The sequence below is a fragment of the Dipodomys ordii genome, unplaced genomic scaffold (genome assembly GCF_000151885.1).
Source record: "Dipodomys ordii isolate 6190 unplaced genomic scaffold, Dord_2.0 Scaffold242, whole genome shotgun sequence".
Classification (NCBI taxonomy): Eukaryota; Metazoa; Chordata; class Mammalia; order Rodentia; family Heteromyidae; genus Dipodomys; species Dipodomys ordii.
The window spans coordinates 488,649-514,229 of NW_012267458.1; the positions used below are offsets into that span (position 1 = coordinate 488,649).

Consider the following 25,581-nt stretch of genomic DNA (forward strand, 5'->3'; position numbering starts at 1 on the left):
GTCTGGAAACTGGCTGTGTTCTGTTTCCAAATTTGTTTCTCTGTGAGAGGATATAATCATAACCGTAATCATAGAGTTTTTATTCCCTCTCTCCACTATTATTTTTTGCAAATAAAGCTTTTGTGAATACTGGAACAAAGTAAGTGCTCAGTTTTCTGAAATCTTTGTACATTAATAACATTTCACTTTAGTGCTTTTATTAGGAAAGACCTGAGGCCTTGGGCTCTTAAAGTTGCTTTCAGCTAACAGACTAACTAGACTGATCCTTTCCTTCCTTTTATCTTCCTATGTACTAGGGAGTCCCTGTGAGTCTAGGAACTTTCACTTTTCCTAGGCACACTATGTGGTTGTCAAGTTCACCATGTTTGTTTTTAAAAGCTGTCAGTGTTGGTTATAAATGTGACTCAATATTAGATAAATTAATGACTGTGTGAATTTTAGAAGGGAGGGAGCTGATTCTATGAAAGTTAAGTTGAATGTTTTCAAAAAGACATCACTATGTTCAGGTACAAAAACAAAGTTGCTGTAAAGTGTGGATGATATGATCGCAGGTCAACCATTCAGAAAACCAGAAATTGCTTTGCAGGGCTTTGGAATATCTTACTCTACTCCCCCCCACAAAAAAAACTCAGATATAGTAGAGAATAATCTATGTTGAGGTTTAGGTAAGCTATGATTAGAACAGTATTTAATTCAAATGGACTTGGTCCTACATTTTAAAAAATGAGAAAATGTCTAACCCTTAATGAATATGTACATCCTTTTTTCTGATTTCCATCTTAACTTTTCTGATTAACCAACTATCCACTGAATTTGGGCTTCATAAAATAAGGAAAATTTTATGTGCTCTGGTGTTTTCAAAGGAATGTTCTGGGTTTGTCTAATTTAAATTATTCATGGATATTCTGTATTTATTTATGTAATTAAAATACTTACTTTTATTCTGCATTAACAGATTTAGCTCTCCAATCAGACATCTAGTTTTCCCTCTCTTTGATCTTCCTGGATGTTCCAAAATGTGGCATGTTCATATTCTTAGAATATGTCCACTTGATCACTCTGGTTAAGGTATACTCTTAACCAGAGCCAAATTATACAAAGAAAACTACCTTCAATTATAGTCTTCTAATTCCTCCAGAGGGCTCAGACAAAGTTCTAATGCATTTTGAAAAAAAATTATTATATATTCAAAAAAGTTTGTGGAACTTTTTAAATTTTATTATTTTTGTCTTTTTTAATTTTAATTTTATTGTCAAGGTGTTGTACAGAGGGATTACAGTTGCAAAGTAAGATCTAACTTGTTACCCCACCTCCTCATTTTTCTTCCTCTTTCCCTCTATCTCTCTCCAATCCCCCCCCCAAGTTGTCCAGATCATTTTGAACATATTGTCTTGTGGTTATCACTGTTGCATTGGTTCCCACTTTATCCTTTGTCTCACGATTTTGTTGTTTCCCTTTCCTTCCCTAGTTCATTTAAACACACACATACTCACACATATATATAAATTTTACTTACCTAATTTTTTATTATCATTAAATAGTTGTACCAAAGGGTTTCAATACAACATGTCGGTAAAACGCATCTTGATCACTGTTCATCATTCACATTTTACAACTGTCTGAAAGCACTGTAGAGGGAGGGGTTAAGGACTGCTGCTAATTTGCAAGGTTAAGAATACAGGGTTGAACAGTGCCAGGGAAACAGTGGAATCAAGGGATAGTAACAGTCCGGCATGAGTTCCAATTCTAGCTTCCTCACTGACAAGATGGTCACCCTCACCAGGTTTATTCATTTTGCCTCTATTTTTAAGAATCTGGGAAACAAAGAGCAAGATTTTCACTGTGCAGGGTCATTGCAATACAAGGACAGGACAATGGGGAATAGATGTTGAACAAACTGTAGCCCCCCCTTTTTTTTTTTCAATGATTGGCAAGTGAATATACAAGGTTAGGCTAAGAGGAGGGTAAAAATCAAGGACTACCTTTTTCATGACACTTGGCTGGTAATTCTTGGTAACAGTGACCTCTAAGTGACCATGTATATATAAATATATATAGATACAGATATGGATATACTTACTGGTTATGGGAAACTTAAATATTATTATGTCATACATTTACATATTTACAGGGAAACTTTTATTTTAGATTTAATTTAAATATTTAATATAAATAATTTTCTCCCTATCATTATTTTTGAGTTACATTTTTTCCCATGGTACTCTCAAATTTATCCTTAGTATATAGAAATTCTTATCCAAATAAGAAAAAAAACCCTACTTAAATATGACTAGACAATTCCCATCAGAGGAAAACTCAAATATGTCTGGACACCAAAATATCACACTGTTATAAATCTGAGTTACTCAAGAGTATATTTATTTAATGATGGTATATATATATATATATACACATATATATATATATATATATATATACACACATACATGCATACATGTAAATTATCCTGAAACATTTCACACATTCAAAACAGGACAGAGAATAAGTGCTTCCACCCATTATGAAAAAAAACAAATTTTAAAATGTGGTGTATTTCAGGTATTTATTTATTATGTATCTATTGTGTGCCAGTACTTAGGCTTGACCTCAGGACTTCTTGTTCTTACTTGCTTTTTTATTAAAGGTGTTGTCCTGCCACTTGAGCCATATTTCTACTTCCGGCTTTTTTGCCACTGAATTGAAGAATCTTATGGCTTTTTCTGTTAGGGCTGGCTCTGAACCCCATCCCTCAGATCTCAGCTTCCTGAGTAGCTACGATTACATGTGTGAGCCACCAGGATCCCGCTTACATCATTATTATTTTTTTTAAGAAAAGGAAGTTTACTATTATAAATAATGGCTTTTAAGAAGGAAAATGCTAATATACTGGGAAATACTTTTTCTCACATTAACACAACTCCTGTCACTGTGTTTTACATGCAAATAATTTCTACCCTGTCTGTAGCTCAAATTAAATAAGCTGGACTATCTTCATGCTGTTTAAATCCTAACATAACTATTGATCCTCCCTCACACTTTTCCTACATACTCTCTATGTTCAGGGACACAGTATCTACTGTGTGCCATTAAGGGACAGTGAGTAGAAATGGCCGCACAGGTGCAAGGTTCATAGAAGCAGAAGCACTTTGATGGCATGTCAGGAAGGCATTCATTCCTAGGAATTGAAGAAAGTAGCACAACCAAGGTACCCTAAGCTGGAGAGTTTCTGGGCCCGGATCTCATTCAGCAACTCCCTTACTCTGGGAACTGTGTGAACAGTGCTCAACATATGAAATCCCACCCAATAACACACTTCATGTTCCAAATATTCTAGTTACTTCCATTAATGCTTTTACTTCCTTTCCTTGTACCTTTTGTGATGCTTATCTTGATTCTCCATCTTGACACTCACATGAAACAGAATCAATCATTATCTCTTCATGCTACCTCCAGGCCTTTACATTTTTTTAATAATTATGCGTTTGCATTACTTTAGATTTACATTTACCCAACTGATTCCTTACTAAATAGTGACACCTTAATGGCAAGTTTTATGTTTTACTTCACGTTTACCAACCTTGTAATTATTGTTTCCTATAAAAGCTAGCACTTTAAATTATTTTTCTTGAATGAATAAGTGAATGCTTCATGCATTAATGACTTCACAGAGAAATAGATGCATATGGATAAGTGAATAACTAAATGCTTTTAAATTTTTCTGAAAGATAATTTCAGTCTTCATCTGTTAAAATTGTGAACTTCAAGTTTAGATTTGATTATTTTAAAAAATTCCTTTTAGTGCAATTGTTCAATTTTGATCATCTAAATGGATTGACACCTCCTCCCCAGTATCCCATTAAACAATGCAAACAACAAATATTTCTAAGGCAGGTCATGTTAAAATCTTTCCATAAGTTCTCTCACATAGTCTTCCCCCTAACCCAATATAATAGTCACGCTAATCATCATCATTTATTAATAAATAATAAATAATACATAAATTTAAAGACCGTGTCCTTGAGGGATGAATATCTTGCACAAGGTCAGTTCAAAGTGTTGAAACTGGGTCTTAAATTCACTCTATAATTCACATGCCAAATTTATAACCACTGTGTTAATCTCTCTTCATTTATTCATTGAGGCCCAATGTCAAGTGTTGGGCCCAACAGCTGGTACTCAATAAGTGGTAATTGAGCAAATTAACTAATGAAAGTTAAGCAAAGCTCTCTTCAGACATCTATGGGAATTACTGAAATCTCCACAAAGATATCTTTAAATAGTATTTGCCTAAATAAATATATTACAAAGAGATTCTAACAGTCCAGCTGCATGGATTTCAAACATTCATTCATGCTCTAATGTGTTTATTAAATAATTATACATATACTCATGAGTGGTCCATTTTCTTCCAGACTGGAGTGAAAAATAGGACTAAGGATCTTCATTTAGATACAATTCATGGACTATAGAAATTATTCTAAATGAATGCATTTCCAATGAAACATTTTTATATTGCTCTAATCATTGTATAACAAGCCTTTTAGTTCTAACTCACCTTAAAATTCATTCAAAATGAAGTCTATCCAAATATCTTCACTATATAATGCATGAATGCATTCTACTTTTGCAGATATAGCAATAAACAAGCATGGCTACTAACTAACGTGTGAAGAAAACTAAAAAAGCAGGCCTCAATCAAGGAATACATAGGAAAGTAATAACACCAACCCTTGAAGAGGCAAAGCAGGTGTGGATGGACAGGTGGGATCCAGGCAGATAAAACAGGTGGAGCATGTGAAAGATCCAGTTAGAGGAAAAATCTTGGTGTGTTGGGGAAAATTCATTGACATCACAGGCTAAGCAGTACACAGACAAGAGCCACTAGGGAGAAAAGGAGAGCAAATCCTGCATTCTAGACAGAGGACTCTAGATGCAGGCTGGATTATGGGAGAAAAGAGGACAGGAGGCACTCTGAAGTAGGCCAGAGTACAGAGTGACTGTGAAAGGAAGAAACCCATTCTCCCATTATGTCCTGTTAGAATAACAACAGTTAGCACTGATCATCCAACACCCAGGCAGGAGGGTGGAAATACTGTTTCTATTTGACAGAGATTCTACTTTCTATCTCAGCTGCATTGAAACTGCAATTCAACACTGGTTTGATAAAGACTGAATTCTTCAGCCAAGTCTAAAACCCTTCTTGAGCATGAAAGTCTTCTTTTTATTATTCTGAACGTTATTCTTCCTAGCCTCATAGCTTTTTTTTTTAAAAAAAAGCTGAAGCCTGTTTTATTCCTTTCACGAATATGTGGAAGCTAAGTAAAATGATTGTCCATCTTTTAAGTGAAAATTTGTCAGATTCAGGAAAGTTGAAAGTTAATGAAATTCTGGTTGTTGTTAAAGCACAATTAGGGATCCTTTAGTGTTCAAAAAAAAAAAGCACCAGGGGCTCACACTTTTATATCCTTGATATTGAAGAGGATGAAGAAGGAGAAGATCATGGTTTTAGGCTTCTGGAACAGAAAAGCTGGAAAGACCTCAATCTGTATCTGGGTACAGTGGCACATAGCTGTCATTGCAAACTACCTGGGAATCTCAGATTGGGAGGATCATTGTTCCAGATTGTTGGATGCTAAAGTCTTAGAAGAATAGAAAGGAAGGTGTTATGTAGGAAGTAAGATACCAGGCACCCATACACAATTAGAGAGAAGGAAGAGGTTCTAGGTGGGGAGAAGCAATTCACAATAACTTATTATGTATTTGATGAAGGATTATAGGAAAGAAAGGCTTCAAATATTGGAGGGGTGATAAAGTGGTTTAAATATTCGTATTATCATCTACTTTAGGCTTCTGTAGACATGGGAATAACCAGTGGGTACCACAGTTCCCAGCTTCCCCCCATGAAGATAGAGTCTCATGGACTTTTCTGCTCAGGCTGGCCTAGAACTATGATCTTTCTAATTTAATCCTCCCATTATCCATGGTACCCAGCAAGGGTTGGAAATGAATAAACTATTCTTCCCAGGTTGGCTTGGCACTGTGATCTTTTCAATCTTAGCCTCCCTAGTAGTTAGCACTACAGGCATGAGCCACCGGTACCCTACTCACAGTTTTAAAAATTTGATATGGCATCTCCTTCACTGCCTCTTGAAACCAAACTTGGTCTCCATATGCAAAGGCCATAAACTGTTTGCACTCATGCTTGGATGCCTCCATGTCTGTCAAACCCAGGTTAGGGCAGAATCAACATCTCACGTCTCACAACTCAAAAATGCTAAGGATGAGGAGAACATCAAGTCTGGATTTCTCTGTCAGCAAGTGGTCCTGCTTGAATTATACACAGAGTTCAAGGAAAACTAGAGTAGACTAAGCAATCACAGCTAAGAGGTAAATACTTGAGAAAACACTGAATACAAAGGGCATTATGTTATCATACTAGGAAACAAATCAGAGAAACCAAAGGAAGGGAAGGCAGAAAGACACACTGTCTGTAAAAACTTTCCTGGATAGGAAAGAGAAAATAAAGATTTGTTTTTCAGAAACAGTCCATGTAAATGAGGGAATTGTACTATTTATAATTGAATTGTAGAGCAAGAATACAATAAAGCACTTACCTTTAGCTAAATGCTCTCAGTCTTATTAAGTCATATTTAGTTTTACTAAGTCTTACTAAAGAGTACAATTAAGATCTAATAGTTTACTTTTGTTCCCCAAGACCACAAAGTTCTTAAGCCAGACTAAAATCTGTATATTTCATCTTTTTTGTATTTTATCATTAAAAATATTAATTAAAAAATTTACAACCGAAACATAATCTATTTTCTTTCTTTGCATTCTGGTGCACAAATTATAGAAATTAGGACTTCATCTATTATAAATGAATAGACCAAATAGTTTTGGGCCTTTGTATGATCATTACGAACACAGAGTCTAATTCTTATCATAGAGTGTCCTATCAAACTTGATAAATGTAATATATTTTATCTTTGAAAAATATTGTGAACACAACTAAGCTAAGAACTTCATGGCATTCCACACACAGAAATGAGTAATGAATTTTTCAATCAACTCAATACTGTCACTACTGCTTCTGTTTGTTTAAAATCGTATCTAAGTAAATCACATGGACATATCTCGTATGATTTTTATACATCTAATAAAACATTCTATAAAAGAATGTCAAATGGAAGTTTACAAAAGTAATTATCTATTAGCAAAAAATAGCTAAAATTTATGGCAAGGCCTACCTGTATATATTTATGGATATGCCAAGAGGCTTGCTTTCCGTCATTCACAGACTCGACAGTAGTGTTAGCCAAACCAACAATATCACCTCCTGCAAACACCCATGCTTCACTGGTTTGCATAGTTTCTGGATCTACTTCTGGGAGACCCCATCTGTTAAATTTTATTGGATGCAAGGCTTCTCTGACTGGAAAAAAAAGAAAGAAAAGAAAGACAACAGAGAGTGAGTAATCTGTGTATCATAACAAGAAGTCAAAAATTAAGAAAACAAGGTGGTTAATTACTGTCCTTTTTAAAAACTATTTCCACATCATTGCAAAGTTGATATATAGAGAGGTTAGTTACAATTACTTACATAAGCCAGTGAATGAGTACATTTCTTTCTGAACCATGCCACCCTTTCCCTTGCTCTCTCCCAGTTTTTCCCTCCCATCCACACTGGCTAGTTGCATAGTTCATTTTCCACATAGTGTCTAGTGAGTCCCAATGCTGTATCTATTCACCCTTTGTCCCATTTTCTTTGTGAATCTCCTACCCTCTCAAAGACAAGCTAACAAGCGAGGCAAAAGGAAAATACAACAAAAAACAAAAACAGCAGCAACAGCAACTAAACTCTTGTTTCCATTTCTTGGAATTCATTTTTGTAAATGTTATTTTATTATGATCATATGTACATGACTATTGGATCTTTGTGATCTGCTCCTATGGAACACAGTTATTAAGCTGTTGTGATCCTCTCCTAAGAATATCCTCCTTTCATCTCACTGCATGAATGTCTAGGGACCTGCAAAACTTACCATGTTCCAGTGTATTCTTTCTTAACCATCCGTTGTGTTTCCTTGTAGATGTATAGGCACCTTCTAGTTATCACAAATGAGGGGAAACATATAAACTGTGTTTCTTTGGATCTGGCTTACTTGGCTCAATATAATTTTTTCCAAGACTTCCCATTTTTCTTACAAATGTTACAATATCATCCTTTCTCAAGGAAGACTAAAACTCCATTGTGTATATATACTACATTTTCTTCATCTACTTATTTATGAGGAGCATCTGGGTTGATTCCTATATTGTGTATGGTAAACAATGTAATGCAACACAATACAATATTATACAATACACAAGAATATAATACAATACAATGCAGAGTTTTCTCAAAAGATTAAACAGAGAGCTTGCTTATGATCCAGCAATTCCACTCCTGGGTATTTATCCAAAAAAACACAAACCATGCCACACCAATGCTACCAGTACAACCATGTTCACTGAAACTATTACTGTTCTAGAGATTGAAACAACTGTTTTAAATGAATGATAAAAATGAGAACTTATGGGGCTAGGAAAGTAGCTCAGTGGTGAGTGCTTGCTTAGCATGCATGAAGCCCTGGGTTCAATACCTCAGTAGTACATAAACAGAAAAAAACAGAAGTGACACTGTGGCTTAAGTGGTAGAGTGCTAGCCTTGAGCAAAAGAAGCTCAGGAGCAGTGCCTAGGTCCTAATTAACAAAGTGTTAACCATGAAAAGAAGTGCAAAAAAGTGACTAGCAGTCTACGACGGAGAGCAGAATAAGCTAAACTTTAGGACCAGTATACCGTGTGATTTAAGTGTAACATTTCAGGACTGACTGTGGAGCCATAACTCATTATAGAAGGAGCCATAACTTACTCTAACTTAAAAGAGAAAATAAACTACAGGAGAAATACTTGGAAACTTCCAACATAGGAATCAGAGCTGTCAAAGACATTGATGCATCAACTAGATAATAAAATAATGAGTTGTAAAAATGTTATTCTGACACCTACAACCAATTCCTTTATAAGCAAAAGGAATGATAGCATAAGCATGAACCTCAATGTACACTTCATTGTAGCTTTCTACTTAAAGAAACAGAAATAGCTGTTATAGGGCAAGTGCTGATTGTGTTTTCCCACAGGACTGTGGGCCCCATAGGAACAGAAGTGTGTTCCTGCCAGTCAGACCTCACAGGTTTTTGGATCTTAGAGCCAGTGGTCTTGATGGTTGGCTGGATGAGTGAATGAATGAATGAGTAACTAAGCAATGCTGTTATGTTGCATTTTTAATCCTCTGCTATTTTTATTTCTTATGCTATCTCACCTTTCATCAAGAGTAAAATTAAATATTCATGTAATTATTTTCTATGCAGAATAGCATTTTGAGATTTTTCTAATGTCTTTAAAGGTCACATGAAAAGAAACCTTGATCATTGCTCCTCATTGCATAACAGATCATCACTAACATCTGTGGATAGTTGATTGAGTTGCAAGAAAGTAAGTGAAGGTGGCTCACCAATTCAGGCTATCTTAAGCATGTGGACTACATCACATTGTCATTGAACGCCATAGGCTTTATACATATAGGCAAGGAATAAAATGATTGCCTTCTTAAGAAATGGCCTCATCTATCTAGAATTCTGATATAATAAAGATATAAAGGTGGCTTTTAATTGGGAGATAATTTGAAATTATTTCACTCAGAGATGAAAACCTTTTCATACACTTATCTCAATTTTCATAGGAATAGCTTTGTCAGTGAAGCAGATACTTCACTCTAACTTGAACAAGGTAGAGATTGCACCTGAGTTGCAGATATCACTGAGACCATTCCAGAGATAAGGAAAAAAGAGAGCTATCACAGTTGGCTCTGTTAATAATTTCAATTAAAACACAGACCATCTGTATTGATTTTTAATATTTAAGCTGGACTTGTCAATATCTAGCAAACAATCATTGGAAAATCGGAACCTGGGCAATGTACATGAATAGAAACAATCTGCAGAGGTCTGAAATGCTTGCTTTCAGTGGTTCTGAGCAGCTACTTCAAGAACTGCTTATCACAACTTGAACACCAAGTACGTAGGATTGAATCACCCTCAATACTGTAGTAATGTCTGTGTGAACACAGCAAATACTTGTACACTACTCATGAATTCTTATAAATATAGGAATAATTTTGATTATTTAGCCATATCTTAAAACTCCAAGTATCTAACTTGGAACTCAAATCAAGGATTCAGTTTTTTTTTAAAAAAGAAAATTAAAACCTATATACATAATTTACCAATGAGGAATTCATTTATGTAGCAGTTTCTAATGAGGAAGACCTTCATATAACCCCCATCTCCAGATTCCTGGTAGCTCTGTTACATCATGGCAGATGCATTTCACTTGGGGAAATCAGTGTAAATAAACCTCAGAGCCCTATCTGCTGCTCTGCCTTGATGGAGCATGGAAGAAAGGAATGCTTAAGTTGATGAAAAATGTATATGTACATCCACAAACCAAGTAACTACTTGCCGTTGATGCTGAAGCATTAAGTGGATATTCATAGAGGGATTGTATTTTCCCTTGTTTGTAAAATAAGGGGTGCAGGAATGTTGTATTGTGATCAGGTATCGTTTCCTTACAGATTTCTATGAGACCCCCATCATGACGGACAATGCAGCTTATGTCCAAGAGGCTCCAGAGTGGAACAGAAAAAGAACTTGTAGTAAGAGTCACCCTGCCCCCTGCAACAAAATGCTTCTTCACAGCTCATATTATTCTGCAAATGAGAACGAAATATGCTAAATGATATGGTGCCTGGAATTTTATGCAGTCTTTAAAAAGCATGAAAACATCCTTAATTCATACCAAACATTCAAGATTTATGCTAATTTTCTGTTTTAATTACTACTGTGTTCAAATGAGCTTATTTAAAAAACAAAGACACTCTGAGGTAGCTTTGTAACTAGAAATGGTTTTGAAATAGGAACTTTTAGTCAACTTAATGTGATGCACAAGATGATTTTTTCTTATATAGACTTAATTGTATTGTGACACACAGTTCTTCAATAAGCCACAGCTTAAAATCGGAGCCACCATCCCTGGGGGCCACAGCACCAGCAGATGTAGATTGCCAAGGTCAATTTAACTGATGGAGCTGTGCTGTCATATACAAAGAAGAGAAACCCACCAGCATATGACAAGTATATTTCTCAGTTTTCATAAAAAGACGTCAAGAAGGCTAGATTTGAGTATGCAGATAGAAATTAACTCTCCATCAACAATGCCACAGACATCAGAGTGCAAAAGGGTGATTAGTATTCTTCGAGGAGTTTACTGTGTGATAAGACAATGGAAGGGAAGAAAATCTTTCCACATGGTAATGAAATGATGTTTTGAACACATAGCTGCATCCATCTATGCCCTGGTTGTTTCATTTTATGTAACCTATTACCCAGTAAGACCAAAGCACAGTGAAACAAAAACGCAAGCTGTGATCATAATCTCGGCAATTCAGAGCTGAAAGCAAAAGCCTCAGCTAGTGCAAATAAATTTTAATTATAGGGAAAGGCTGTCAGAATTTTGATGAAATAAAATGGATTAAGACAGACTAGAACCAGAGCGTATCTTCAAACAAAGAATATCATTTGGATGGTATATTTTCTTTCCTCACCTCCTCCTTCAGTATTATATTACATATATTATATTTTATATATTACATAATATACTCACTATAAAGAATATATTCTATTCTATATAATAATAATAATAATAATAATGCACTGTCCCCAAACCCAATAGGAGCCATACAAAATATTCTTCCTCTTCCTTCATCAAACCCTTGAAAAGATAAACTAGATAACTTTCCAATGCCTCTTTACTTTCTCTCATTCACTTCAAACTAGTGTATTTTCTCATCTTCCTTCCACTCTTACTTTGAAAAAAACTTGGCCTGGCCCTGATCTTACACTCTGACAGCCATTCTTTTGTCTGTCTTTACCTAATTTGTCAGAGCCATTTACACTGCCTGCCTGGTTTTCTCGCCCACATATACCTTCCAGTCTGTCCATCTAAGGAAAGGATGGTGCGTCTATGGTCACTGAATTCTGTGTCCTCAGTCCTCCTCCCCTGTGCCTCTCTGTAGCACACAGTAGTTGAATCTCATTCATCACATTTGCTCTTGTTTCCTTCCTTCTCAGCTTGCAGAATGCTCTTCATGGTCCTTCTTGGGCCTCGACCTCCTCCCACTTTTTCCTCTTCCTCTTCCCTCAGTCAATCCACTGTTCATTTTCCATCAGAATTTATAGTTCTCTTGGGGCATTGAGCTTCATCTCAAAGCAAACCACCCCAAACTATTATCTTGAGTTCTTCCTCTTATTCAGGTCCTGCTGGCTATCCCACCATAGATCACAACCTGGATGGTCTAGTTAGTGTTCCTTCCATACCATCACACCCAATTCAAGCTCATACACTTCCCCTGCTCTTTCCTCCCTTCCAAGGCTGATGATGACTAATTACTAGTATTACCATCTTTCGTTCCTCCCACCCACTGTGACTACTCTTCAAAATACTGTGACCCTCTTCAAATCCTGAACATTATGATACCTTTCCTCACGTAAACTTGTCCAGAGAGGGCACTGTCTCACATTTCCTAGAAAATATCCGAGCTATTATGAGGGAAATCCTTTATCTTCCCATCAGCAAAAAGATAAATTGCCTGGCTCTCCTGCCTCTCACCCTTCCCCTGTGAGGATTTAAAAACTCTCCCTCCTATTAGGGGCCAGTGTTTCTGTATCATCTTCTCCTCTTACCTACAAGGAGTGTTTCCTGCTGGCTCATACTCTCGTTCCTCTATATTACCTCCTTGAAGGTAGGGATTTCCTCTAAGTTGGTACATATCAAGAGAACATTGATCAGTTTTAAACGATATGAAACCTACATTTGCCTGTTGATGTTTTCTGTTAGTGAGACACTTCATTAGAAACATTCATTAATTTCAAGGGACGCTTGCTTTGGTGCAGGTAGCAGAGGAGCTAAGAAAGGCACTCAAAGAATGAATCTTCATGTAAGAATCTGTGCAAAGGTGCTCTGGTCTCACCCCCCAAGGGTGGCGCTGTCTCCGTTGTTCTCAGATGACCACTTATTCCTCATTGAGGTTTTTGGCGTGGCTTCCATCACATCAAACCTTTCATCCTGCTTTTTTTTTTTTAAATTTTTTTTTAATTTCATGGATACTTTCTCTTATTTTGTCTCTATCAAATGATCAAAACCACAAAATTTTAAAAATTCTGGCATAGTCTTTGAATCTTTGTTTCCAGTGATCTCAGTATCCACTCAGTCCCTAAGTCTGTGATTCCATCCGGGGAAGTTCTCTACCAGCTGCTCTGATAGTCTGTTCATGTTATTTTTAAGTAATATTAAGAAAAACAATCCTTACTCATAAATCCTTTGTTGTTGGCAATTCTAATATTGGGCACATTCATTTATTATCTCTTAGAGAACTCTTGAATGCTGATACATACTTAATACCACCAATAGTTATTAGAGACAGTATCTGAATTTGGTTATTTCCAACTCAAAAGCCTTCCTTAGGTTTGGGGAAAAGGAAAAATGCCAAAACAGACGAGTAACAACAGTCACTTAAAACTTCACCAAATGGAAGAGGTGACAGAGACTCATAACCTGACTAACAGACTTGTAACTTCATTGCACAACTACTTAATAACAATAATACAAAAATTAACAACAAAAAAACCCTTTATCACAGGCAATAACTACAATGAAGTAGGTAGAAGTTGGAAAGACAGTAAACAATGCTACTCTTGACTAGTTTTACATGTGGAGACTTTAGGCCACTATTTTTTGTGAAATTAACTCCTAAGCACTTTCTATTTAACTAGGTATTATATGATTTATTTCAATTATTTGTTTCTATGCCTGTGAGTTCAGGGACTATATCTGAATAGCTGCATCTCCATAGGTGACACAATGGTATATAAGAATTGATTTTCCCCCCAATTTGAGTTGTCTAATCCATTTACTTAGCATTCTTATTACATAGCATAATGTCTTGATTGACTAATTCCAGTGTAAGTCTATTTCCACAACAAGAGAGTCAGCTCATTATGGAGAAGAAACCCAAATATTTCCCCCTGAACAATTTCTAAGTTGACAAACTGGCTGTCTAGAGAAGAACAGACACATGATTCCTCTCCTTTGATTTTTTTGCTATTGGATTTCATTACTGCAATGCTTAGAGAACTTTCAGTTTAGTTCTGCTCTGTGAACTCAGGCAAACTAAAGATTTGCTTTGCTTCCTCACTATTCTCAGGATAAACAGCTTCCTTAAGGTAAATACAATGGATGGATATCAGTAATAGCCCTTAGCAACTCCTTTTGTTTTACTTCAACTCTACTGGGAGTTTCAATCCCCATCTTCTAAAGTGACTGACTAATCAATTCAGAATTAAAATCATGCGAGCACTTCACCTTGATTTGCTTATTTCTCTGCAATAATTCCATCTATTTAGGACTCTGAACTCCTTGAAGATTTGATTTCATTTTATCTGGAAGAGATCTCAAGGAGGTCAGTGTTCTTGAAGTAAATATATGGGGATTGTTTTCAAATTCTCTGCTGGATTCCCAAATGCTGCTCTTTGATTTGCTTATTTATATTCAATGATACTGTCTACTTAAGAGTACAGACTCCTGGAAGGAATAGATCATCCTTTAATCTGATTTGGACCATAATCATCATAATTCTATGCACATTTGGGTGCTTAATACTTCTTGATAATGATGAGACAGAAAATGGAGGGAAAAGAACACCCAGAAAAGCTATTGAAATATTTTCCATGCATTTCTCAGTGAAAGAAACAGGCTGGATGATGCCATCAAGTGCTCTAAACAATTACAGAAAGGGGTTAAGAAAAATGTCTAATATAAAATTCCCATTTACTTCATTTAATGCATAAGTAAAAACCCATAGAGAGCCCATAGTAAATTATGCTACTTGTGAAAATAATATTATTAAAATACAAGTGAATGCTGAAAAAATCTTTTAATTAACAAAATAAATCAAATGGAAAAGATTTCCTAAAAAGAGCTTTAAAAGTTAAGTCTATGTGTGTTTGACTGCCATGACTAATTATGTATCCATGTAATGTGTGTTCAATTTGGGCTTATTTAAATAGCAGAAATGCTCATTAGCTGCACTATATCTGTGAAGCTTCAGTAAACAGTTTAATGGTTTTTATGTTTAACCAATTTCATAAGTTCCTGTAATTTTAGCTTTAGCAGCTCATTAATGTTATTTTTTTTGATATCCATCTAATGGCATGGGTTTCTTTTTTCCTTGTCAATCGTCAGTAGGCACACTTCAGTGCAAATTCAAAACACATGGCAAAAGTATCTTAACAATTTTAGTGCCTAAGTAAATGCACATCTCAAAATATAACTTCTTTATAGAGAGAACCAGTGGTATTATCATGACATTGAGAAGTATCTTTGGTATTGGCAAAGCTTCTAACTCAATAGAATCAATAATGTTACTATTGGAAGCTCTTGAGTGATTTCATAAGCCTAGGGCTGGTTCTGGGCTATCATGTGTATGTAACTCTTTGGAACCTTACAGAAGAGGGATTATCTCAATTTTTGACTTGAGGATTGTGAGACAGGTTATGTTGCCGGAGTTATATCCTCACAATTTGTACCACTACAGCTATGGAAGTACAGACTAGAGATACTGATAGGCATTTGCAGATACACCTAAAGACCTCAAGACATTGAACACATTTATGAGGACTGGGTTATATTGTAGAAGAGAGAATACATATTCAGGTGAAATATAACCAACCACTTATTTTTTTTAAGTGCCAACAAGTACAGACTGGAGTGAAGCTCAAGAAAGATCCATCTGATTTGTACAGCAATCAATGTATTTCTGAGACACCTCGGCCAAAGAAAGTGGTAATTTTAAGAAGTATCAAATTCAGGACAAATGAAAGGTAGATCAACAACTTTTTCCATCTGGAGCTTCATGGATAAATAAAAAAGCAGAATGAGAAGGGTTAAGGAGAGAGAATCTGAAAACAACACGAGGCTGTTTTTCATAGGAGGTTAATAATAGCTATATAAGAGAAAAAAAACCTAAGGTATTAGCTTGCCCTGATTTTTATTCATTCGCTCAAATTGGCAAGTAAATCTGTGTCTTGTAACACTTTTAAATCTGGCTGCCCTCACAGAAGCACATTGCAAGTAAGAGACCTATACTTGGGGTAGAAAATAGAAAAGCAAAACAACAAAAACAAAAACACAAGACACAGGTAAATCACATGAAGGAAAAGGCTATAGCCAGAAGATGAGGCTGAAGAAGAGTTGGGGTGGGTGTCTCTGACCAAAGGCAGGACAGAGCCCTTGATAACCTCCTTGAGAAAGATGATACCAGAGCTAAGCCAGAGTGGATAAGGTGAGCAGGCACTGGGAGTGGATGCCAGGGTTTGAGGAGGGCAGCATGGTTAGAGCTCTTAAGAGAATAGAGTGAAGTTTTCCTGGGTGGAGCAAAACAAGTCGGATAGGAGGTAAAGCCTGAGAACTCAGCAGGGCCCCAGCAAATTCTTCTATGGCTGGCTGGCTTTCTTGTAAAACTCACATACACAGTACTGTGAAATGTTTCTGACCTCTTTATGGATTTTCTGTAGGGACATCTGAAAGGATGTAATGTGTGTTCAATTTGGGCTTATGTAAATAGCAGAAATGCTCATTAGCTGCAGTATATCTATATATCTGACAGATTAATCTATCTTCTCATTCACTTATTCACTCATTCGTTCAGTGAACATGTATCAAGGTAGGGATTGTGTCAGGTGCTCTGGACTCAAATATAAATAAGCTACCCTCCAGTTGTATTGTTAATTTAGAAAACCTTCTGATCCTTTAGATTTCTGGTATGCACTAACACTGGACTAAAACCCAGAAGTTTTCCATATTCAGACCCACGAGGGGCTGGCAATTCTACCACCATCACTGTACTATTTATCATGGTCAACCCTATGTGCCAGCTAATGTGTCATAAGGCTGGATACTAGGGTATATTGTGGGGAAAAGTCATGCTGCCTAGGTATTTATGACATCTGTTCCCTGCAAATTCAGGTTCTTTTCTCTGCCTCAATTCCCTTAATTCCTACCCAGTCCTGACTCTGTGACATAGTCCACTACTTCTGAAAAACAATAATAACAACAAAACCTGTCCCTGCAATAGGAAGTCGCTTCTCTCCTCTGTGTATGCCACCAATGTTTTATCTGTTTTCCCTTTTGGCATTTTCTACCTAATACCAATCAGATTTACTCATGGTTTTCCCTCCTAAATGAGACTACAAGCTCCTGTACAAGCAAATGAATGTATTCATGTGTGTAGCTTAGAAAAACAGGCTCCTGAATACTTGTTAATAGTGAATAAAAGAATAGGGTGTTGGATTCCATAAGCACGTAGGACAGATTACGAAGGTGACAAAATAAATGTGAAGCATTTGGTCTATCTGTCTGTCTGTCTGTTTCTATGTGTATAATTGTTTGTGTATGTGTGTGTGTGTACACTAAATTTACAAGGCTTGGAACAATCAGTAGATATTTACTCAACATATACTATGCAGTACAATATGCTGGAGTCTCCTTCCTATACTTTTGGGGAAAATGACTATGCAAATAAAATTTCTCTGAAAATCCTTTGAAGAGCTTTTTAGTTACAGGATACTATGGCTATTATGGAGAAAAAGATGGTATCAAAAAAGGATGGCATTACAGCCTTTGAGAAGTGGCACTGATATTAAGTATCTGTTTCCTCTTTAGCAATGCTAGCATTTTACTTTTAAACTGGGTAACGTTCCTAATGAGGGTAAATATTAAATGCAATCCAATGTAATTTACCAATTAAACAATAACATGCATTCAAATCATTGACTAATTTAACTGATGGTGATTCTAGTTTTAGGTAAACATTCTATCTTTTTCATATTTTCCCCATAAGAAGAAGACCAAGGCAAAACACCAAACTAAATACAAAATGTACTATTATTGATAACAGTATATACTATTCAACATCACTTCACAAGAGTACCTTGATTTCACATGTCACAGCAGTTGAGTTTTGTCTCACATTTCAGAAGATAAAAATAATAAAATAACTCTTATTTTTATAATAAAATAGCATTTTATTGTGCTAACATAACTAATGTCATACTAAAATAAATAATATTTAAAGACAAACATAATGTTCACTGTCAATAAACTTCAGGACAACTACTGCATTCACAATATGTGAAGTCCTCTTGGTACATTTTATTCTTTTCTGTTCTCTGAAACAATTATGTGAATTTTTCCTTCATTTTTCTCCCAACAAAACTTGTTACATGCCACTGCTCTACTTCTGGTATGTAATCTTTGATTTGATGGAAAAACTACTTTGATTTGATTTATCCACTGTCTCCCTGTAAGAATGCATATGATATCAACCACCAGTGAAGCCTGGAAAATAAAGATAAGAAAAGACTCTGAACAGAGTTATTCACTGGGGAAACAAACCTATTCCTATGCAGTTATTAAAGGGAAGTAAAATAATTACAGAAATATCATGTTGTGCTTCAAATGGATGTCTAAGGCAGTTGTAAGTGATGTGATGTTGATTCTAAATCACTTTCAACACTGTTATCAGTTTGACCTGCCTCCTCATCATTTCTATCCCTTAAAGTAATTCCAAAGAAAAACTTTACAAGAATTTCATTATTTTGGATGGTTATTCTAAAGAAATGCCAGTACTTGTATAAGATCCCATCATTTCTTCTCTCTGCAGAATATTTTGTCATAGAAATACAAGAAATCTTTCAGATAGAAAAAAAGAAGAATTTTCTCTGATTTTAAGAAACTATGTACAGCTGTACTTTGAGGCTCTTCAGAATATTAATTGCCCCAAATAAAATTAAAAGCAAAGCGGCCTGGAACTAAGAGCTTGTGTCTGAAATTATAACTACTAAGAAGGCTGAGATCTGAGGATCGTGGTTTCCAACCAGCCAGGACTCATCTCCAATTAGTCATCAAAAAAGCTGGATGAAATTGTGGTTCAAGTGGTAGAGCACTATAGTGCCTTTACTAAAAAAAAAAGCTAAGAGACATTTCCCAGGCATTGAAGACAAGCCATAGCAACAGCACAAAGAAAGAAAAACAAGGCAAACAAAGCATTTTTAAAAGCAAAGCAACATATAGGACGTATTTCTTAAATAAAGGTATTTTTTTCCTCCTAAATTTCAAATGGTTAGACAAGGGTGTTAACATGTCTAATTTGTACATATTTATGTGTCTAGTGGGTTTTTTGGGTCAGTCATGGGGCCTGAACTCTGGGCCTGGGTGCTGTCCCTCAGCTCTTTAGCTTAAGGCTAGCACTCTACCACCTGAGTCATAGCACCACTTCTGGCTTTTTCTGCTTATGTAGTGCTGAGAAATTGAATCCAGGGCCTCATGCATGCAAGGCAAGCACTCTACCACTGAGCCACCCTCCCAGGCCTGTCTATTGTTTTTTTATCAGACATCTCTTCTGCCATTCTTCTCTACATCATCAGCTCCACCTCAACGCCCAACTCATTTAACATTTTCTACTTCCTTTACCACATACATACATTGAACTGTTTAGTTAAATTTGATTCTCTTTCCTCTTTTCTTTCATTCATCCACTTTCCTCTCCCTAGTCCTGCCTCCCCATTCAAGCTTATTTCAATTTCCTGATAATCATTTTGTTAAACTACCAGTTAACTATAGAACAAATATCCTAAAAAGGTTTTTTATTGTTCACAATGGGTCAATCATTTCACATCCCAAGATATGTAAATGTTAGAGTAGTTAGGTATTATATAACATGAAATGGCATGGGAGAACCGTGCGCATTAGTAAAAGGAGAAGCTATGGCATCCTGAAATCAGGCCGTCCTTGACACTCTCAAAACGTTTGCCATCAGAAAATAAAACAAGGGATGGTAGGGGAAAAACAAAAGAGGGGGTAATAAGCACAATAGGAAATGGACTCATCACCTTACTCATGTAACTGTAACCCCTCTGTATGGTATCTTTACAATAAAAATATGTACAAAAAGAAAACAAAACTTGCAGGGGAAGGATGGGAATTTGGTAGAGGGCATGGATTTGTTGGAAGTACACTATATACATGCAATTATGGAAGTATCACAGGAAACCGTGTCCTATTACACACAAAAGTATCAAAGTCTTCTAAATGTGTTAGGTGATAGACCACTACAATCCTAGAATAAATGCCTTAGGTACTTAAAAATCATACTTTTGTAATAAGTTATAATAACTTTTATTCATTTCAATTAATAAATAATGAGTGCTCTTGAAAATAAGTTATGACACTGAAAGGGCAGGCAAGCAGGATGGAATAACACCTAATGTCTTTCTTTCTTCCTTCCTTCCTTCCTCTTTTTCTTTCTTTTCTTCCCTTTCTTTCCTTTCTTTCTTTTCTTTCTTTCTTTCTTTCTTTCTTTCTTTCTTTCTTTCTTTCTTTCTTTCTTTCCTTCCTTCCTTCCTTCCTCCCTCCCTCCCTCCCTCCCTTCCTTCCTTCCTTCCTTTCCTTCTTTCTTTTTCTTAAACTATTTTTTCATGTCATTCCTGGGGCTTGAACTCAGAGCCTCATGTTCATATTTAGCTTTTCTTCTCTTTTCTTTCTTTTTCTTTTTTTTCCTGATCCCGGGACTTGAACTTTGGGCCTGGATGCTGGCCCCGAGCTTAAGCCTATCACTCTAGCACTTGAGCCACAACACCACTTTTGTTTTTTTCTAAGTAGTTTATTCAAGATAAGAGACTCACTGACTTTCCTGTATAGGCTTGCTGTGAACCATCATGCTCAGATCTCAGTCTTCTAAGTTGCTGGGATTATAGTTGTGAGCCACCAGCACCTAACAGTATTTGGTGTTTTTGATCCTGGTTGTCACTCTAGAACTTGAGCCGCACAATCAGTTCTACAGTGAACGTCTGTTCTCAATTGTTGAACGCATTGATAAATCCATGGTGTCCATCCCTGTTTTGCTCAGGCACATCTATCTGTTGTGCTTTGGAACTCTACCAGAATTATAAACATCTTACTACCTCTAAGTTAGACATCCTATCCCCAACCTCCATATCAAACACACGACCAAGTTCTGACTATGCTACTTAGGAAATTCACCCTGATTCTGAATTTTCTTTCTTTTTCCCCTCAAAATTTTGTCCATCTTATTCACTGTAACTTTTGAGAAAATTCCTTTGATGTCTTGATTGACATTCTTCTGTCTTAATGTCAGATCATCTCTTCTTAACATGACAGTCATGGTATAGAGGTGTGCTTTTTTACAGTCCTGGTAGTTTCTTCTCTGTGGAAAAAATAACCACTTGTGTGATATCTATTCTGTCTCTCTGAACCTTTCACATTTTTTTCCTCCAAAGCGGAAATTAGTGATTGTAATTAATGAATTGAAAAAATTAGGCACACACAATAGCAATGCCTTGGCAAGCCTTCTTGGCAACTGACAACTGAACACAAGTTCTCTTTTTTTCCCTTGGATGGTACATCTTATTGAGCTGCACCAAATAAAGGGGCCCTACCTTGTAGAATTAGATCCCATTATTGAGTAATTATGTTATTTGTGCACTCAGTAGTAGAAATAAATTTGTCTAATAATCTCAACCATCTCCACAGTCAGTTCTTGGGTTGGTAACTCCCAACTAGTTGAAGCACATTAACCATAGTTCAAAATACAAAAAAGAGAAGGGGAGTTTCTAAAGGCCCAGTAGAAATATCTCATTCAAGATAAACGTCCCCATTGCTGGGCATGGAGGAACCTATCTGTAATCTCAGCACATGAGAGGCTGCAGCAGGAGGATCCTAAGATGAAGAACACCTTGGACTACCTAGCATACCCCAGCATCAAAAAGAAACAAACAATTAAGCAAACACACACACGTCTCTCCACTCCTTAAATGTAATTAAAATATAAAAGAAGCTCATTTAAAGCAGAGAGTCCATTGGCTTCTCAGACATTGATGGTTCTATTTCCTGTCTTCTTATCCCTACCCACCTTCCATCCTTATATAACTGCAGCATTGTCCCTAGGTACCCAGATTCCTTCCACTGTCTGCGCATGAGCACAAGGCCATTTTGTCAACCCATACTTTGCATAGAGATTTTTTTTTCCCCCACAGAGAAACTCCTACTCAACTCTGCAACTTAGGCTCAATGTCATCTCAAGTTATCCCGTGTGTGGCAATACGTGTGCTAGCATGCCTCTTCCTCCCATTAGTTAATGCATCGTTGAGGGGCAAAGAGCTCTGAATACCAGGTGTCAGGTGTGTGAACAGGGTTTACCGTATAGGTGTGTATAGATAGATAAATGCTCACTGCAAGGAGAATCATGAGAGAATCAATATCGTAGAGCTCATAGAACCAAAATAATGGTCCAGTTTAGAAATAGAAATGGAAAATTTCTAATTTCTTTTATGAAGATGAAAAGATACATGAAATACGTAGGCTGGTGACAACTTTATAAAGACATATCTTTTTCCTCTTACAGCTTTTTTATAAAGGGCTGTAAAATGACTAGTTAATCTAAAAGTGTGGTGTTAAGCAAATTGTGTAATCTTCCTCTTCCACCCCCATTCCACCTGGAGACTCCTCCACATCCTGCAGATATCAACTCCCCAGCCACTTCCACAAGGAAGCTGTCATGAACCGCTAGACTCTGCTCGGTGCTTTCCTAGGACTCCAAACTTCTCCAGGAGAAGTTTGCTCAAGGCCAGCAATAGCAGACAGTGGAAGATAGTAAGCAAACAAGCATGTGAATTCAAGAATGTAGAATATAAGATAACTTAGATCCTTGCCAGCATGTTTGGAGAAAAATCCAAAGAAAAATCCAAGGCAAGGTAATATATCATAACATTGGCAGCTTGTTATAAATTGAACTGCCCAGTTTCTCAATTCTATCTCATCTATTTCTAGTTACATTAATCTTGAGTAGTGCCCTTCCTCTAAAGGTTGCCATTAGTTACAAAAGGTCTTCCAAGCTGGATATTGGTGGCTCATATGTATAATCCTGTTTTCCTTCTAAAAAGGAGGCTGAGATGTGAGGATCACAGTTCAAAGTAGCCTGGGGGGAGGGGGTCATCTATCAGACACATCTGCAATTAACCACAAAAAATACAAAATTGGAGCTGTGGGTCAAGTACTACAGTACCAGACTTGAATAAAAAAGCTAAATGACCACATCTAGGGCCTGAGTTTAAGCCCCAGTATCAGAATCAAAAACAACAACAATAAAAAACTTATCTAGCGGTAAGGTTATTTAATGCATTCTTTAAAATGTAACAACATGTAACATTAACATGAAAAATGCAATAACTTGCAATAGCAAGTATTCCTGCTCATAAAATACATACAATAGAGAAAAACAATTACAATAGTTTTTCAAGTTGATACTTTATTTCTTCAGTTTCCTCTTCACCATTTTTTGGTAAAGGAAAAAGAGGAATTTTGAAAACCGAAAGCCAAACTAGACAGTGATTCAAAGAAAATTTTCTGGAATCTCTAAGTTCCACCAGTAGTTTCTGGAAGAGATGTTTTATTGTTTGAAAAATAAAGCCTACTACTACAAAATTTTTTTAAATGTGCAGTTATTGAAAGGTGTGAGTGGTTTTAATTTTCTTAATGGATTACCAAATAAATAACATTTTAATAAATAGTAAAACAAATCAAACATGCTGTTTTCAGGTCTTTTAAAGCACGAATAAATATTATTTGTGGGTATTGTGCTCATATTAAAACTTGTTTTATTTTTCAAGCACATAATTAAGAAAAAACAGAACATATTTGAAAAATGTATTTCTAAGTTTCTCTGCATTGCTAGAGTCTTAGACCCACCGTTTCTTGCCTAACTGGAAATTTATGGTTCTGACTTTAACCAGAACAAAGCTAATTAACCCATATCTTTTACCTTTTATCGGTATGAGGAGGAAGTGAACTTTAGTAATAATCAATGCTGATATTGAGAGATGGCTTGATTTACCCTCATGAGGTTTTCCAAAACTTTTCTGAGAGACTTCTAATATGATGGATTGATGAGTGGTTTGAAAACCTCTCTTCTCCCCCACCCCAAAGACACTTCTCTTATGCAAGTAATTGCAATTAGGACTCTCATGGGAGGTATTTTCTAAGGGCTACATTAAATATTCAGAAGGAACTGGATTTTTTTTCTTCTTTATTATGTCTACTTCCTAGCAAGATGAGCAGGAAAATAAAATAGGTCTGGGGTATGAGGTTCCTAGTATGAATCTGTCTTGGAGATGTGCCTTGGCAGTCTGGTCACCTTGCCATTGCCCACTCAACCCAGCTGAGTGGGGCTGTGCTTCCCTGTGCTGACGCAGCTTTACGTAGTTAGAGTTTGAAACTCATTAACCCAGCTCACAACATTCAAATCCTTAGCATCCTCAAAAGCATTTCCTTCTTCCCTTTTGAAAAGGGAAGAAAAAGTTATTTTTTGAAAAAGGGAAGAAAAAGAAAAGTTTCTAAAGGACAAAACCTGATTCATTTAAAAATGGTTTGCTCTTTAAATACTTGACTGAAAACTATGTATATAATATATATATATATAACTGTAAACTATAAAACTATAAAGTACATATATATACTAAAAGGTATATATGTATTTTAATAATATACATATAGCCAGAATTGTGGCACTGGGCTTGAACTTAAGGCCTCACACTCATCTTTGGTTTTGTTGCTCAAGGCTGGCACTCTACCATTGAACTCCATCTCTACTTCCTCAATATAGATATTAATGACAACTAAAAATTAGTAGAAAGAAAATCCATTCAATGGTATGAGAAAATACAAAAAATGTGCACAAAACACTTTTACATATATGAGTTTAAAACTATGAGTATTTTTTCTGCAAATGAAACTAACCAAATATATTGTGTTCGCTTACTTAAACATCGTAAATCTCAAAAGTGCTTTGCTTAAATAGAAAGCAAGGTTAACAGAACTTCTACTACCCCTGATGTCCTCATTGTTAAACACAATTCTCTCTAGTCCTTGCATTCTTAGCTCCACACCTGTCACAATGACTACTTCTTTTTTCTTTGACCTTTTTCCTTTTGAGCCTCCATTCCTGTGATTTTTTTTAATTTTTATTTTCATTGTAAAGGTGATGTACAGAGGGGCCACAATTACATGGAGGTAGCATTTGAGAAGTCTTTAAACAAGAGTTTGGTTTCAAAAGGTAAAAAAGAGGAAAATAATAATACCAAGAGAACCTAGAGGATGCATAAAATAGAACAAACCACAAATCCTTCAACACTAATTTTCCTCCCTGCTTTCTTCTTTATTTCTGTTCAAGATTCAAAGCTAAAGTACTATGGCTGCTGTCTATAAAATGATTCTTATATGAGTCTACAGGAGGAGTTCTCTGTTGGGGAGGAGCCTCTGCCTGGGGAAATCTTGGACAATGTCCAGGGTTATTT

The 25,581-nt window shown here is 36.1% G+C and overlaps 1 protein-coding gene across 2 annotated transcripts in view; it reads right to left on the minus strand.

Annotated features, from left to right (window-relative positions):
* Dpyd (dihydropyrimidine dehydrogenase) overlaps nt 1-25,581 on the minus strand; it is a 693,666-nt gene that overhangs the window by 349,789 nt on the left and 318,296 nt on the right. For both annotated transcript variants that reach the window (XM_013036036.1, XM_013036037.1), the window contains exon 12: nt 7,248-7,432. In XM_013036036.1, the coding sequence (XP_012891490.1) occupies nt 7,248-7,432 (185 nt within the window). The remainder of the gene's footprint in view (nt 1-7,247; nt 7,433-25,581) is intronic.